The sequence below is a fragment of the Anabrus simplex genome, chromosome 6, assembly GCF_040414725.1.
Source record: "Anabrus simplex isolate iqAnaSimp1 chromosome 6, ASM4041472v1, whole genome shotgun sequence".
NCBI classification, from domain to species: domain Eukaryota; kingdom Metazoa; phylum Arthropoda; class Insecta; order Orthoptera; family Tettigoniidae; genus Anabrus; species Anabrus simplex.
The window spans coordinates 67,787,028-67,802,454 of NC_090270.1; the positions used below are offsets into that span (position 1 = coordinate 67,787,028).

General features: G+C 38.0%; 1 protein-coding gene across 1 annotated transcript in view; it reads right to left on the reverse strand.

The window, feature by feature from the left end:
- LOC136875466 (putative serine protease F56F10.1) overlaps positions 1-15,427 on the reverse strand; it is a 92,336-nt gene that overhangs the window by 57,169 nt on the left and 19,740 nt on the right. The window contains exon 2 of the mRNA XM_068228230.1: positions 8,407-8,582. Within this exon, the coding sequence (XP_068084331.1) occupies positions 8,407-8,582 (176 nt within the window). The remainder of the gene's footprint in view (positions 1-8,406; positions 8,583-15,427) is intronic.

Below are 15,427 nucleotides of genomic sequence, written 5' to 3' on the forward strand. Positions count from 1 at the left end.
CAGACATTGGGATTCGAACCCACTATCTCCCGGATGAGTTTTCTTTTTATTCAAATCCTAGCCAAATTATTTTATTTATATAAATATTTGTGTAATTTGCTCCTTGGTTCAATACCCTCAGATGATCTTTGATTTTTGAAAAATGTCAACACCGAATGTATTTATAAGGGCTTAAGTGAAACAATACATCGACACACATTAGCGCTCGTAATGGTAGAAAAAGGTAAACTGCTAATCTATTCGACCAGATAACGATGATTAAGAAAAGGATTGTCACTTTTACGAATAAATAAAGTATATTCTCATACTTTTTTCATTTTATTTACCTAATATTCGTAGCTCATATCCCTAGGATGTTTTCAACATTGAGTTGCTTGCGTGAAGGGCTAGAACAGTGGATTTTTTTAAGGAAGCCATACTTTGCAGTGTCGACTTGGATAATTTAACTTTAAAGATTTTCGGTCTGTCGGAAACATACTTGTAAAACTATACACACTATTAAACACAGAATGAATGTTTCGTTCAACGAGGACATTCTCAGATTCTATAAAATAGTATTAAATCATACCGATAAAGGTACAATGGTTTATGTTGCGTAAACCATGCGTAAACTAGGAACTGGTGATGCTATGAACATTATTATTATTATTATTATTATTATTATTATTATTATTATTATTATTATTATTATTATTATTATTATTATTATTATTATTATTATTATTATTATTATTATTATTATTTCTGGCCGACTATGGACCACGATAATTCTAATTCTGCTTCACATGTTTCTGGACCTTTAGACCTCTTCCAATATTCCTTTCACCCTACAATATCCTCTATTCTTCCTTACGTCGCTTGGGTTCGGGATCAAACATTTCCTTGCCCACTGGTGGCACTGATCCTCGACTTGTAAGCATCCCTATTGCTGATTTCCATTCCTTGTACTCCCATTTCTTCCAGGCCCTTTGTCTTAAAATATCTTATTATCTGATTTGTCAGTCTTCCCGGGTTCATTCCGTAGATATGTCCGGAGAACATGGCTCTCCTCTTCCGGATAATATCTGAGATCTATTCCATCTTGAGATATAATTCTTGGTTTCCTTTGTTTCTGTTTGATCCATCCTCTGTTCTTTGGTGTCCCAGTATCTTCCTCGTGGCCTTTCTCCCTATCAGTTCCATCTTCGTGACCAATCCTGTTTCTACACTCGTCTTCATAAAAAACAGAACAACTTGAAAGACTCCTCTAGAGATAGGAAATTCATATTCACAGGAAATGTTCGTTAATATGTTCTGCAGAAACGATTATCATTTCAGTCACCTAGGTTCAGCATGCGCACTGGGTCCATCATGGGGCACTTATCTTCCATGCGTGATGGCATCGACGTGCATAAGGCGCGAATTGTGTCCTGGGGTATAGCTATCCATCCTGCTTTCACCTGGTTCAACAGTTCATCTTTGGTGGTAGGTATTGGGTCACAGCGCCACACGCGGCGCTTCACCATATCCCACACGTTTTCGATTGGTGACAAGACCGGTGATCCGGCGGGCTGGGGCAAAATTCTGACATCCTGTAACGAGAAGAAGGCACGTGCAGCAACACATGGTCGCGCATTATCCTGCTGAAATATGGCATCTGGGGTTTCGTGCAGAAAGGTTATGGCAACGGGTCACAGAATGTAATTCACATAGGTCAAACTGGTCACAGTGCCCTGGACACGCATCAGCTGTGATTTGTGGTTGTAGCGCACAGCACCCCACACCATAAGGTCCTGAGTTGGCGCTGTATGCCTTTTGCTATTGCAGTCAATGTGATGCCTCCCCCCTGTCTGCAGCGAACGAAAATGTGGCCATCATTTTCAAACAAACATAACCTGGATTCGTCCGAAAACACTGTCTGCGGCTATTCCTGCATGTTTATGTACATTAGTCAAAGGTAGGCGGAGAAGTGGACGACGCGCCGGTAACCTAGACCGTAAAAATTGGTGACGGGCTGTCACTCTTGATAGTTTACGATGTGTTACACCGTTCCACTGTTGAGCCAGAGCCGAGGAGAACACGGATCTGTCCTGCAATGCCATTCGGGCGAGGTGTTGATCTTTTCAGGGTAGGGGGGCGTGGTCTGGGTAGTGTGTCCAGACCCATCTCGTCGTGTTCTACGGCCTTCTGTGGACCATTCTGTACACACCCTTTGCACTGCCGAAACACTTCGTCCCACACGAGCAGCAATTTCCCGGATGGATGCATCACGTTCTCTCATGCCCATAATACGCTCTCCTTCAAACTCACTCATTTGACGGCACGGTTCTCCATACACCTGCGAGGCATCCTGCACGTCTGCTCAAGACACACCGACCCATTACCTGCAGTTTATAGCGACAACGAGAGCCACAGACACATTTTACCAGTCGGTGGTGGTGCGCCGAGATACCGATGTGGACCTTGGCCTGATGGCCGACATGGTTCAAAAGTTAATTTTATTAATTTAGAACATACTAGTGCACATGTCCTGTGAATATGAACTTCCTACTTCTAGTCCTTCAAGGTGTTCTGGATTTTATGAATATGAGTGTATTATTATTATTATTATTATTATTATTATTATTATTATTATTATTATTATTATTATTATTGAATATCCCATTACAAACCCTATTATCTTCATGGTATATTATATTGAACCCATGACCTTTGTGTCATAAGAAATTAGAGTCCTAAAGTCATTACATGAGGCCCCACATCAGTTACGAGTGAGGAGCTTTAACTACATTTTATCTCACAGAGACGGCACGTGGCAGAACAAGTAGTGGCTCTCATTCCCACACTAAAAGAAATTACGTCACCCATACGCGGAAAGGGAGCAAGGATACAACGAAATTATTGGTTTAATAGAAATACCTTTTATAAAGAATTGGCAACGAAATTAACATAATAAATGTCAGGAAATTGTATGTGAAACAATTTGGTCCTTAATGATACAGACTTTAGATCGCTAAACAGTTTCTGAAGGAAATTGGTAAAAGACGTGCCCGTTCGTTTAACCTCTGTTACATAAACAACAATATAGTGCCTATCGTATGAGATAATTTAACAAGTCAATTTGTTAGGAGAAAGTCTCAGATGCTCATAAATAATATTACTACTAAATTAGCAAGTATTGTGTTACTGTGAAACCTACCTTCAATATATTTTCATGCGGTAGGAAAATGTATATAGAATTCTTGGCGGTAAGGGAAAACTGCGTGAGAGTGGGGATAAAAAGTATGTAAGAAGGATGAGCCATCTTGAAATTACCCATTGTGTCAATTGAGTTCGAGGAGGAACCACGCATTTCTGTATAACTCCATAAATTAACGATTGTAAGACTAATTCCAACAAAGGAAGATAGGTTTTGGCCGAGTTGGCCGGTGTATCATCTCCAAGTGGAGATCGTTTTTTTAGTATTGTTTTATTTCACGAACAGGTAAATAGACGGCCATTCTAATGCCGTGATCCTGTACTTGAAGTATTAACAATATCGTCTGAAGTGTTGTAGAATAGTAAATTTGATGGTAGAGAAACAATATAATGTCTAAACTAGATTTTCATTTCCGTGCGTTTATTTTCTATAATTTGTGGTGTGTCAAGTTAAGATATAAATTTATCGTAAATTTCTGTTCGAAGGAATGACGTAATTTGTGTAAGAAATCCGTGGTTACTCATTCAATGTCGAAGTGAAGGCACGATGTCGTGTTAAGCAATGTAAGTATTTTATTCAGGAAGTTACGAGGCGAGATCGATAAAATCTGTTACAGGGGACCTACTCTTTCAATGTCCGTTTTAAACTGTGTTTAAATCATTTGCAAGTCCAGTTGTGAATTCCGGTTCAGAACTATTAGGTCAGGATATGCGGGGAGATGGTTAATTGTCAGTGTGCAACAACGTTGTGGTCCTGAGAGATATATTCCATTTTAATGTCGTCAAGGTTTGTTGTGTTTGAGCAAGTGGTCAAGTATTGCGAAAGATGAATTAATGTAGGATTGTGAATCAGGTTAATGAAAGCCTATAGTATTGATGCCGGGATGTTCACTTGGAAACCCGAGGAGTTATCTGTGTAGTTTTGAGATGGGAATAGGGTCAGAACACAGTGCAGATTCCCGGTGAAATTGTAGGTCCGTGATGTATAATGAATGTTGAATGACATCTTAAAGTAAATCTCTTCGCATAATCTATGTGGGTCAAGAATTATATATTTTGTGATTTTCCGGCGAGGCCGAAGTTATTGTCTTTAAATGCCAGTTAAAACGCGACTAGCACACATGTGTTTCGTTTCAAGCGAAAACATGAGGAGGGGAGAATGTTGAAGCCCCGTTAGTACAAATGGTCATCAGGGAGCTTGCTGGTTAGAAGCAGATAGCGGTAACTTGTATTTTGTCATTGAGTAACGTGTTGGAAATTAGATTGATTCTTTAGAAATGACTCGTTTAACCGAGATTTGAATTTATTATTGAGGCGATGGAAATGAGAATATAATGTTTAGATTTAAACTTTTCCAGGGATGTCAAAATTAGAGTAATTGGGAGTAATTTCTTGACATTGTTTGAGGGATGCACAAAGCCTTATTTTAAATGTCACGAAGTGATGTGACATGGAGATGGTTTACTTTGCGTTGAGTATTATCTGTGCAGATTGCAGTATTTAATGCTAGGATTATCCAAGCAAGTATTAATAATTGTTAGTATTAGCGTAAACGTATCGTGTGACGTCATGAAATAAATAATACTGGAAATAATAAATGTATTATCGTTTCTAGCCTCAACGAACCAAGTGGACGATCAACAAACATAAAATTAAAGTATGGAGTGGAAATAATTAAGGACTTTTAAAGAAACCATTCGTCCGGGCGGAGATAATTTGTTGTTAATTAGGATTATAAAATCATTTCAATTTATTAAATTATTAAATTCAGTGAAAATCGTATTTGAGAATTAACTTAAAAACCAATTGATTAACTTGAAATGTGTTCTGAAAATCTTAGTTTATTTTGCTGGGAAAGTGTAATTGTTAACGTAACGATTAAGGGGTCATGTCCGCTAGCAAAGGATTTTTACTGCCACTAGTGTTGTGAGCGTTGTTGTTGTTGTTGTTGTTATCATTTAACTGTTATTGATTGAGCATCTAATGTGCTGGATTTTATTAAAGTGGTCATCAACTACTGTAACTTAATTGTGTTTAGCCTTCTGCTTAGAAATTTGCATGGTCATGGGGTCATCAACCTCAGTGACTTAGATAAGGGCCATCTGCCATTATAGCATCAATTTCCTTGCGGTCATCATCCACAATGACTTTAATATAAATTACAAAGTTAGATGTCGGTCCATGACATAGTCGCAGGTCACATCCATTCAATTAAGGGTCCATGCCGTACAACCACTGTGTAGCACATACCGATTGGACTGCCTTAATTATACCAAGAGTCCGGAGTTCGTGCTATGGGGGCGGGATCATCACGAATCATTATGATGGTACATGCAGTCTCACATGGAGTCCGATTTTAAGGATTTCCAGATTTTCTTTATTTCACTCTTAAGACAGTGGTTTCTACTATTCGTGCCCCTCATGCAGTTGAGTTAAGGTCTCTCAAGCCAGTACGTCTCATCAGCGTTATAATAGTCATTGTTTATGTGGTTTATCGAACAAGATTGAGTTCGTTATAAATGATGTGTGTCTTTTAACTTCATTTAATTTTTTCTTCAATAAACATCGATTTTCATAGGCTTGATTCCTTTTATTTAGTAGATAGATTAAGTTACTGAAACTCGCCTCTTACCTAAGCAAGTGACGAAGAACCGGTAAACGATCCAAGAGATGGATTTCATGCCGATTGCTAATAGGAAAGGAAGGTTAGTATCCTTTATGGACCTTAAAGTGTTCAATATATATCGTCCCTGTTCCGCCAAAACGGCGAATGTAACAATGCTCTTCCTAACCATTATTTTCCTTAAGACTGGTCACGCCTTCCAGCTATATATTGATATGCGGTTCATCAGAACAATTTTCGTTGAGTTCAATTTCCTATGCGCGTCAGTAAAGGAAAATTAACCTTAGATACATCACACTCTAGGAGTGGGTAAATGTCATGCAAACATACATTTCTTCAGTATGGTACAGTAAGGTTCATTTTCCTTTACACACCCACATAGGAAAATGAACTCAACGGGAGATGTTCTGATGGACCGTATATCAATATGTGGCTGGAAGGCGTGACCAATCTTAAGGGAAATAATGGATAGGAAGAGCATTGTAACGTTCGCCGTTTTGGCAGAACAGGGACGATATAGAAACAAAAACTATATTATTGCATGAAATAACCGTTAAAACTTAAACCCGAGAGGACTTGTAGATAAAATTTAGAAATCTAGCTAACTCTTTATAAAAGCAACGTCTCTTAAATAAAGTAACAAAAGGTGCTTGATACTGTATATCAAACATATTTTAGTGAAATACTAATTCATATCTACTTCTTTCATAAAGGGGACAGTCAAATAGAAGATGATAAACAGTTTGTGACATTTCTAAACATCTCAAAATATGTCCCTAATTTTAATTTGAAATTTCGTATAACTCACGTATTCAGTTAAAAACCAAGCATATTCTGTTTGTTTGTTCCATGATTAAAAGAGCCAGGATGTTAAAATGGCGGTGGTGATGAGTTTTGTTTTATGAGGAAGTACAACTAGGTAAACATCCTCCCGCATGTTACGCAAAACTGATCTGGCTAGTAGAAGGAGCACTCTAATTCACTCTTCCGTAAGGCAGGGGGAGTAATATTACTTCTAGGGGCTAGGCCCGGCCCCTGTTTTCTTTGCAACTCTCACAACAGAACTGTTGTCCGGACATGTTACTCGTTTCAGTAAGATTGCATTCTAACCGATAAATGAATGTGAACGTTTTCTGCCGCCTGCAGCGCTGCTCTCGCTGAGAAGACAAGGAGGTACGCTTTTTGTCAACTAAAAGCGGCAGTGGGTTTGTAAACATTCTCCAGGATTTGTAAATACCGTACGCTCAAATTGTTCACTTTGGCAAGCAGTTGTGGCAGCTCACCTTCACTGCTAGCTAAGAGGATGGTATTATTGGCAAAGCGTAAATTGTTGATTTTCTCCCCACAATTTCAGTGACAGACTAGGCATAGACGTTATATAATTCAGAAGACAAGATGCGACCTTGTCTGACTACCTTAGACACTCTGAAGAAATCTGAGCTAATGTCATCTGCACAGCTGATACATTGGAATTTACACCTAATTTATGTGAAAAAGAGTTCATTTCTAGATATCACACACACACACACACACACACACACACACACACACACACACACACACACACACACACACACACACACACACACACACACACACACACACACACACACACAGAAGGTCTCGAACTGGTCATAAATACAAAATAAACCGTGAAATAAACAGTAAATGATGTGGGAATCCGCATAACGGATCTTATCGTTTAAGGAGCATTTTAATTTTACGATTAATGAAGCTTACAAGAAACTTGATATCTTGACGAGAATCACGAGTGATTTTAGTAATCCCAACGTTTTCCACTTCTCCTTTCAAAATTGAATACATTATAGTAACGCGGTAACGCTATTAATAGTCTTACTGAAATCAGATTGAGAAATTTCAGAAATGTGTCTCAATATGGAACTTCTGAACCGGTACAATAACACATCACTGTCGCAGAAGACTAAGGAAATATATTTCTGCATAAACTTATACATAACCGTCAAAACTTGTCCTTCAGTATCAGGAAAGGGAATTTAAGAATTATTAAACTTTTCGTAATTCCAGTTCGTAAGACCGCTAGAACTCGATAACTGTGTGGTCGTGGAAGAAGAACAATTGTTCCGCATACGGACAGTATACAATCAGATTCTGCATTTTTGGTCACTTTGATTTCGAATTTGCTCATGGTATTCACTGCAATATACAAAAAATAAAACACCATGGCCAAACAGCCCTGATGAGCACTGGCCTACCAAGCGACTGTCTCTCAGCCCAAAGACCTGCAGATTACGAGGTGGCGCGTAGTCAGCGTGCCGAATACTCTCGGCCCATTACTCTTGGCTTTCTAGAACAGAGCCGCTATCTCATTGTCAGATAGCTCCTCAATTGCAACCTCGCAGGCTGAGTGCTCATTCAACCGGTCCTCAGATCCAGGTAAAATAATTGTCCTGGCTGGGAATCGAACCCGGAGCCGCCGGTTGAGCGGCAGGTACACTAAACCTCGACCATGGAGACGGCTCACTCTAAGGTCATTTAGAAATATTGAGACCCTCAGACACTGTCAACATCAGTATTCACCATGGAAGCTACAAATTAATGTAAAATTATCTGAGTATTTTACTTACCTTTCAGGCAAGCTCTCCCCATAATAGCGGTGTTCTAAAGCAAAGACCAAAGCATTGTTTTTTATTGCTGTTTCGAATGTAAAATTTTCATGAATTCCCCATAGTGCAAATTCACCACCGATTTCTAGGAATATTGGTGCACCATCTCGAAAATAATAATCAAACTTGTAATATCTCTGAAACAGAAAGCTATGTTAGTAACTGGTCCAGGTGAATTCAAGTTCTGGTGTTTTATTTATCCTCTCCTTTTCCTGGCAAGATTATATTCATAATATAGGCTACCTGTCGTAAGAAGGTCTAACAGTGGTGATCCAACATCATCTCTCAACTTGGGAGCATGAGCCTGGTCAGTTTTGCTACTTTAAATCTTCTTAGTCGGCCTCACTTGGTCGACTCTTCTTCTCTTGCGGACATGAATTTTTTATATTTACGAGGCCCAGAGAGTTTTTCACGGCGGCGGTATCTGTGCCTGCCGTAAACGGCGACTACTGAAAGCAGCTCATATTGTTAAAATATCTTTCACTTATTTTTATGCATGTTTTGACCGAGTCATACTGACTCCTAGATTTGCGGATAAGTCATTGTTTTACATTGTTATTAAAATATTATGTTTTTTGCTATAATTCTATCAAGGCTGAAGGTCTCAAAAAGAGAGACAAGACATATCCCCGTTTAAAGAGAAAAAGGAATAAAAATTGTAAAGTATTGTAAAAGTGGAATTACCCAACCATTAAGAACTACTAACTTCTTAAGGTTGAGAATACGGACTAACTATGAATTTCATTTCTTGTTGTAGTCATGCTAACCAAGCAAATGAGTTAGCTAATTCATATTTGAATAGCAAAACTGAGATCTGGAAAATCGACAAAGACGTAATTTTTCCGGAAAAACACTTGGTCAGTGACTTTGTCCCCAAGTTTCTGAACTTTTCACAAAACAAGCGTAAATCACGTATTGGCAGAAAAATCCAATCCTAAACCAATGTTGTTTGGATTCATTCATATCCTGCAACCACATTTGTCTCTCATCTGCTGAGCGTTTCAGGTCAACATATTTTTTCTAATTCAGCCTGTCCATCACGGAATCCAGATACTTCTTCCTCGGCCTTCCTCTTCCCTTCTTACCCAGAACTATTCCTTGCAGCAGAGCCGTGAGGAATGTGTCATGTCGAAGTGTGTGGCCAAGGAATTTGGTTTTCCTCTTTTCTATAGTACTGATCAATTCCCTTGTTTCGTCTATTTCCTTAAGGACCCTATTGTTTGACTTTTTCTCTGTCCAAATAATTTTCAGCATCCTCCTCCATATCCACATTTCCATTGCTTACAGGCGTTTTATATCCTGTTTTGCTAAGTCCCATGTTTCGCAACCATACAACAAAACACTCCACACAAACATTTTGGCAAATTCTTTCCTAACTTTAATGTTAATGTTCCTGCTTCTCAGAAGCTGTTTCTTGTTATTGAATGCTTGTTTACCTAGAGCAATCCTCCTCCTGATTTCTGTGGTGCACCTGTTTTCCTGAGTGATAATGCTTCCCAGGTAGCAAAATTGACTTACTTGTACATTTTCATTACCTTCCTTAATGTTTATTGGTATTTCCTCAGTTGATTTCTTGACAACTGGTACTTTTGTTTTCGAAGTGTTCAGTTTCAATTTAGATTCTTGTAGTGTTGTTGTTAAAACTCGTACCATTTTACTTATTTCCCTCTCTGAATCTGCAATTAATGCAATGTCATCGGCAAACCTTGTACAGTGGATTTGTTGTCCGTTAACTTTAACTCCTTTGGTTTTTTGCTTAAGTTTTGCTATGGCCTCCTCAATGAGCACGTTGAACAAAAATGCAGATAGCGCACAACCTTGTCTCACTCCCCTTCTGATGGATGCTGTCTTAACATTCCCATTGACTTCTATTGTTGTGCTTTGATTTTTGTACAGGAATAAAATGAGTCCTCTATCCCTCTAGTCCATTCCTACATTCTTCATGTTCCTAAAGGGTTGTTTCCAGTTTACTTTGTCAATCCTTTCTTTATATCCACAAATGCAATGTATGTTTTCCTGTTAACACTCAGTCTTTTTTCTAGAATAGTTCTTAATGCTAGACGAGCTTCTCTTGTTCCCTTCCCTGTTGTAAAACCAAACTGATCCTGTAATGTATATTGTTCAATTTTCTTTTTAATCCTATTCTTAATTACATTAAACAGAATTTTGGATGCGTGAGATATCAGTGATGGTATTCTATAGTTGGAACAGTCAGTAGCATTTCTTAACTTCGGTACGGTAACTGTCCTACTTTTAGTAAAGTTTCCAGGAATTTCGCCATTGTAATATCATCTTGCAATTATATCATACAGTTGTTGTTTCATTCTTTCTCCTATTCCCTTGAGAAGTTCTGCTGGTATGTCGTCCGGTCTGGTTGCTTTCTTGTCCTTTAATTGTTTTAGTGCTAGGTCAAATTCTTCCCATGTGATTATTGGGCCTATATTGTCTTCTTCCGTTCAGGTTCAATGTAGTCTGGAATTGCCATTACTTCTTCATCCCAGTACAGGTCTTCAAGATATTCCTTCCAGAGTTCTGCGATATCTTCACTGTCAATAAGTAACTGCCCATTCTTATCCTTTATATCTGAACGTTTTGTTTTGAGTTTATACTGGAGTGATTTAATCATGCCATATGCTCTATCTGTTCTTCCTCCTATTATATCACTCTCTATAGTATGAGTAATTTCCTTCATCCATACTTCTTTTGCCTCCCTACATGTTGTCATTATGAGATTCTTTGTTTTCCTGTACTGATCTTGGCTTAATGCTGTGTTTATCTTCTTGTACTGGTTTCGTTTCTGAATGAGGTCTAATATCTCTTCAGTAACCGATGGCTTTCTTGGCTCTAGTCTTCTATTCCCTAAAGTTCTATGTGCTATCTCAGAGATTCCTTGCTTCATCATTTCCCAGGCTATCTCATAATCATATTCCATGAATGCATTTGTATCCTCTGCATATTTCTGTTTAATTTGCTCGTTTTGCAATCTGTTTAAATCCCGTCTGACTTTATGCCTTCTGATTATATTTTTAAGTCTGAAATTTCCCTTTTCCCACACTTCGCAAGTGTGTGATCACTGTCCACTTGCAGCGCCAGGATAGCTATGGCTTGATATGACTTGATTTCTATACCTAGCTTTAACTAACATGAAATCAATTTGGTATCTTTGCATGTCTCCGGGACTTTTCCGCTTCTCAAAGGCACTTCAAACATGGTGTTAGTTATTAACATATCATACTGTTCGCAACAATATAGTAGTCTTTCACCTCGGCTGTTTCTATTTCCCAGTATAAATTTCCCTATTCCCATTTTGTCTGGTTTTGAGCCAACCACCCCATTGAAATCTCCGATAATCACCAGATTTTCCTTGTCATCAATTAGTTTTAGTAGGTCATTAAGACACTCATACAGCTTTTCAACCTCATCTTCATTACGGTTCGATGTCGGAAAGTACACTTGTATAATGGTCATATCCCTAGGTTTTGCTTTGATCTTCACCATCAGTATTCTGTCATTTACATGATAGGTGTTCTCAATATTCATTGTCCATTTCTTCCCAAGAATTAGTCCCACACCGTATTGACCAGGTATTCTTCCTCCGGTATAGATGATCCTAAATGCATCACTAATGAAATCACTATTTCTTTGCCATCATGTTTCACAAAGTTCTAAAATATCAACATTATTAACTTTCATCACTCTTTTTACATATTCTAACTTCCCGTGTGTCATTACTGTTCTGACATTACTCGTTGCAATTCTCATCTGTTTTTTCTGTCGTTTGCAAGGATTTCGCTGACTGACGACCTGGGAAGCCTTGCAAGTCTGTCTTCCCCTGCCGGATCTTGAGTTCCGATGCTCATGATCAATAATAATTTGCCCAAGTGGAGACGATTGCATGGTTGCATTACGAGGGATAATAATGCAGTGGTTTCCCGTTGCCTTCTGCATGCTAATGCCGTTGACCAAAACAAGTAGGTTCATCGACTTTAGGGGCAATTTCGCACCCCATGGGCAATGGGGTGCCCAGAACCACCATCCGCTCATCCACCCTACGAAAAGAGTGTTTGCACTTGGCAGAGGGATCTCCATATACCGAAAGACACTCGGTCCCATCATTAGTTAGCCGCCTGCATGTAATAACATTGTCATTACATACATTCGCTGCCCCCTCTCTACCACGGGAAGGTGAATGCCTGGATTTCCCCATTATTGTAACTTGGACCATAGATGCATTTCTTAGTTCCTCAGGTTCTTACGAGAGGTTGTTTGGATTAAGATGAAATAAAATTTCTTTAGAAGAAAAATCACTATTGAACTCTCAGTTATACGAGACGCATCTGAGTGCAGCTTCGATGCTGAACCCTTTAGAATAGGACTCCTTCCAGAGATATGCTAAAATCAATATCCTTAACATCCCTTCCACGAAGCAGGGTTGTTTTAGATAAGAAGATAGAAGGTCTCTTGCACAACAAGAAACTAAAAATTAGCTACCCTCAGAAAGTTAATGATTCTAAGGATTTGAATAATGAACACATCTTTCAACCCCCGTTAAAACACTAACGGATCTGCACTTTGACATTATAGAAACTGATATCTAGGAAACGGAGCCAAAACATAATTGAGTCAATTCAAATAAATCAATGAACTTACCGGAAATAGAACATGCAATTTCTAATTGCCTTCCGAAAAACAAGAAGAAAGTAGATACTATGATCGAAAATAACTAACTATTCTAATCGATTCACATAACCCCAAAACTCCTTAAATTAAAAAAAGGTTTTCAGAATCTTAAACTTAAAAGCAAAGAAAACAGCCTAATAATCACTAAAGCCGATAAAAGGAATACCACTGTTATCATGTAAAAGCTGGACTACATCGACAAAATTGAGCACGTTGTTTTTCAGATACATCATTCACAAAGATCAAGAAATATCCCAACAATAGGGTTCAAAGAGACTTAAGGAAAATTGAAAAGTACTTCTGACATTTTGAGTGAATATGAAACTCGGAAACTAATTAGGATGAACCCAGGTATCACGTTAGCAAAAGTTATGCCAAAAATTAACAAAAATGGCATTCCTGTACAACACATTATTAACTACAAGAAAAGTCCCACCTACAAAGTATTCAAATTTGCCCATAAATTTTGAGAAGACCTTATACATTATCTAACAAGAATCCCTACACAATTTCATTTGAATTTTGTCAAATTTCCTGGCATCTCACATTAAAACCCCACTATACTCCACACTCTTGCAACTAATAAGTACTGTAACACACCCGTCAAAAAACATTAACCTGATTAAGAACTATATTTTTGAACACAGCTCGTTAAGAATCAAATCAGTCACTACTGATGAGCATTTAGGGCAGTCACCCAGGTGGCAGGTTCCCTACCTGTTGTTTTCCTAGCCTTTTCATAAATGATTGAAAATAAATTGGAAATTTATTGAACATATCCGTTAGGAAGTTATTCCAATCGCTAACTCTCCTTCCTATAAACGAGAAATGGCCCCAATTTGTCCCTTTGAATTCCAGCTTTATCTTCATATTGTATTTCCTACTTTTAAAGACACCACTCAAACTTAATCGTATACTGAAGTCATTCCACGCCATCTCTCAACTGACAGCTCGTCTCCTTTGTCCCAAGTCTTCCCACCCCAAATTTTGCAACATTTTTGTAACGCTACTCTTTTGTCGGAAATCACCCAGAACAAATCGAGCTGATTTTATTTGGAATTTTTCCAGTTCTTGAATCAAGTAATCCTGGTGAGGTTCCCTTAAACTGAAACATACTCTAGTTGGAGTTTTACCAGAGAATTATTTGCCCTCTCCTTTACATCCTGATTACAATCCCTAAATATCTTCATAACCATGTGCAGAGATGTATACCCTTCATTTACAATCCAATTTATGCGACTACCCCAATTAACAACTTTCCTTAATTTTCAGCTTGATGTCTATCACCTAGGTACTTACAATTATCCCTAAAAGAAACTTTCTCCCAGCAACTCAGTAATTAAAACCTATTTGTGAAACTCATAACCTGACTTTTAACCCCGTTTATCGTCATACCATTGCTTACTGTCCATATCACAACATTATCCAGGTCATTTTGCAGTTGTTCACAATCCTGTAACTTATTTATTACTCTGTACAGAATAACATCATATGAAAAAACCTTATCTCCGATTCCACTTCTTTACTCATATCATATACAGTATACATTTAAGAAAACATAAAGGTCCAATAATACTGGTTTGAGGAATTCTCTACTTAATTATTATAGGGTCAGATAAAGTTTTGCCTACTATAATTGTCTGAGTTGTATTTTCTAAAAATATAGCAAAACATTCAGTGACTCTTTTGTCTAGTCCAGTTGCATTAATTTTTGCTAGTTGTCTCTCATGATATACCCTTTCAAATGCTTTAGAAGGGTCAATCGCGATAGAGTCCGTTTGACCTCCTGAATCCAGGATATCAGCGATATCTTGTTGGAATCCTACAAGAGCTTCGGTGGAATAACCTTTCCTAAACCCGAACTGTCTTCTATCGAATCAGTTATTAATTTCGCAAACATGTCAAATACAATCAGAAAGAATGCTTTCCGAATGCTTCTATGCAATGCATGTCAAACTGACTGGCCTGTAATTTTCAGCTTTATGTCTATCATACTTTCCTTTATACACTAGGGCTACTATAGCAATTCTCAATTCATTTAGAATAGCTCCTTCATGCAAACAATAATCAAATAAGTACTTCAGATATGGTACTATATCCCAACCCATTGTATTTAGTACATCGCCCAAAACATTATCAATTCCGGCTGCTTTTCTAGTTTTCAAACTTTGTATCTTACTGTAAATATCATTGTTATCATAGGTAAATTTTAAGACATGAAACGTATAAATTCATTAACATGCCAAAATATGTCCTTCCTAATAACTATTTTTCACTCAGTAATTTAATTTACAGGAAGGAA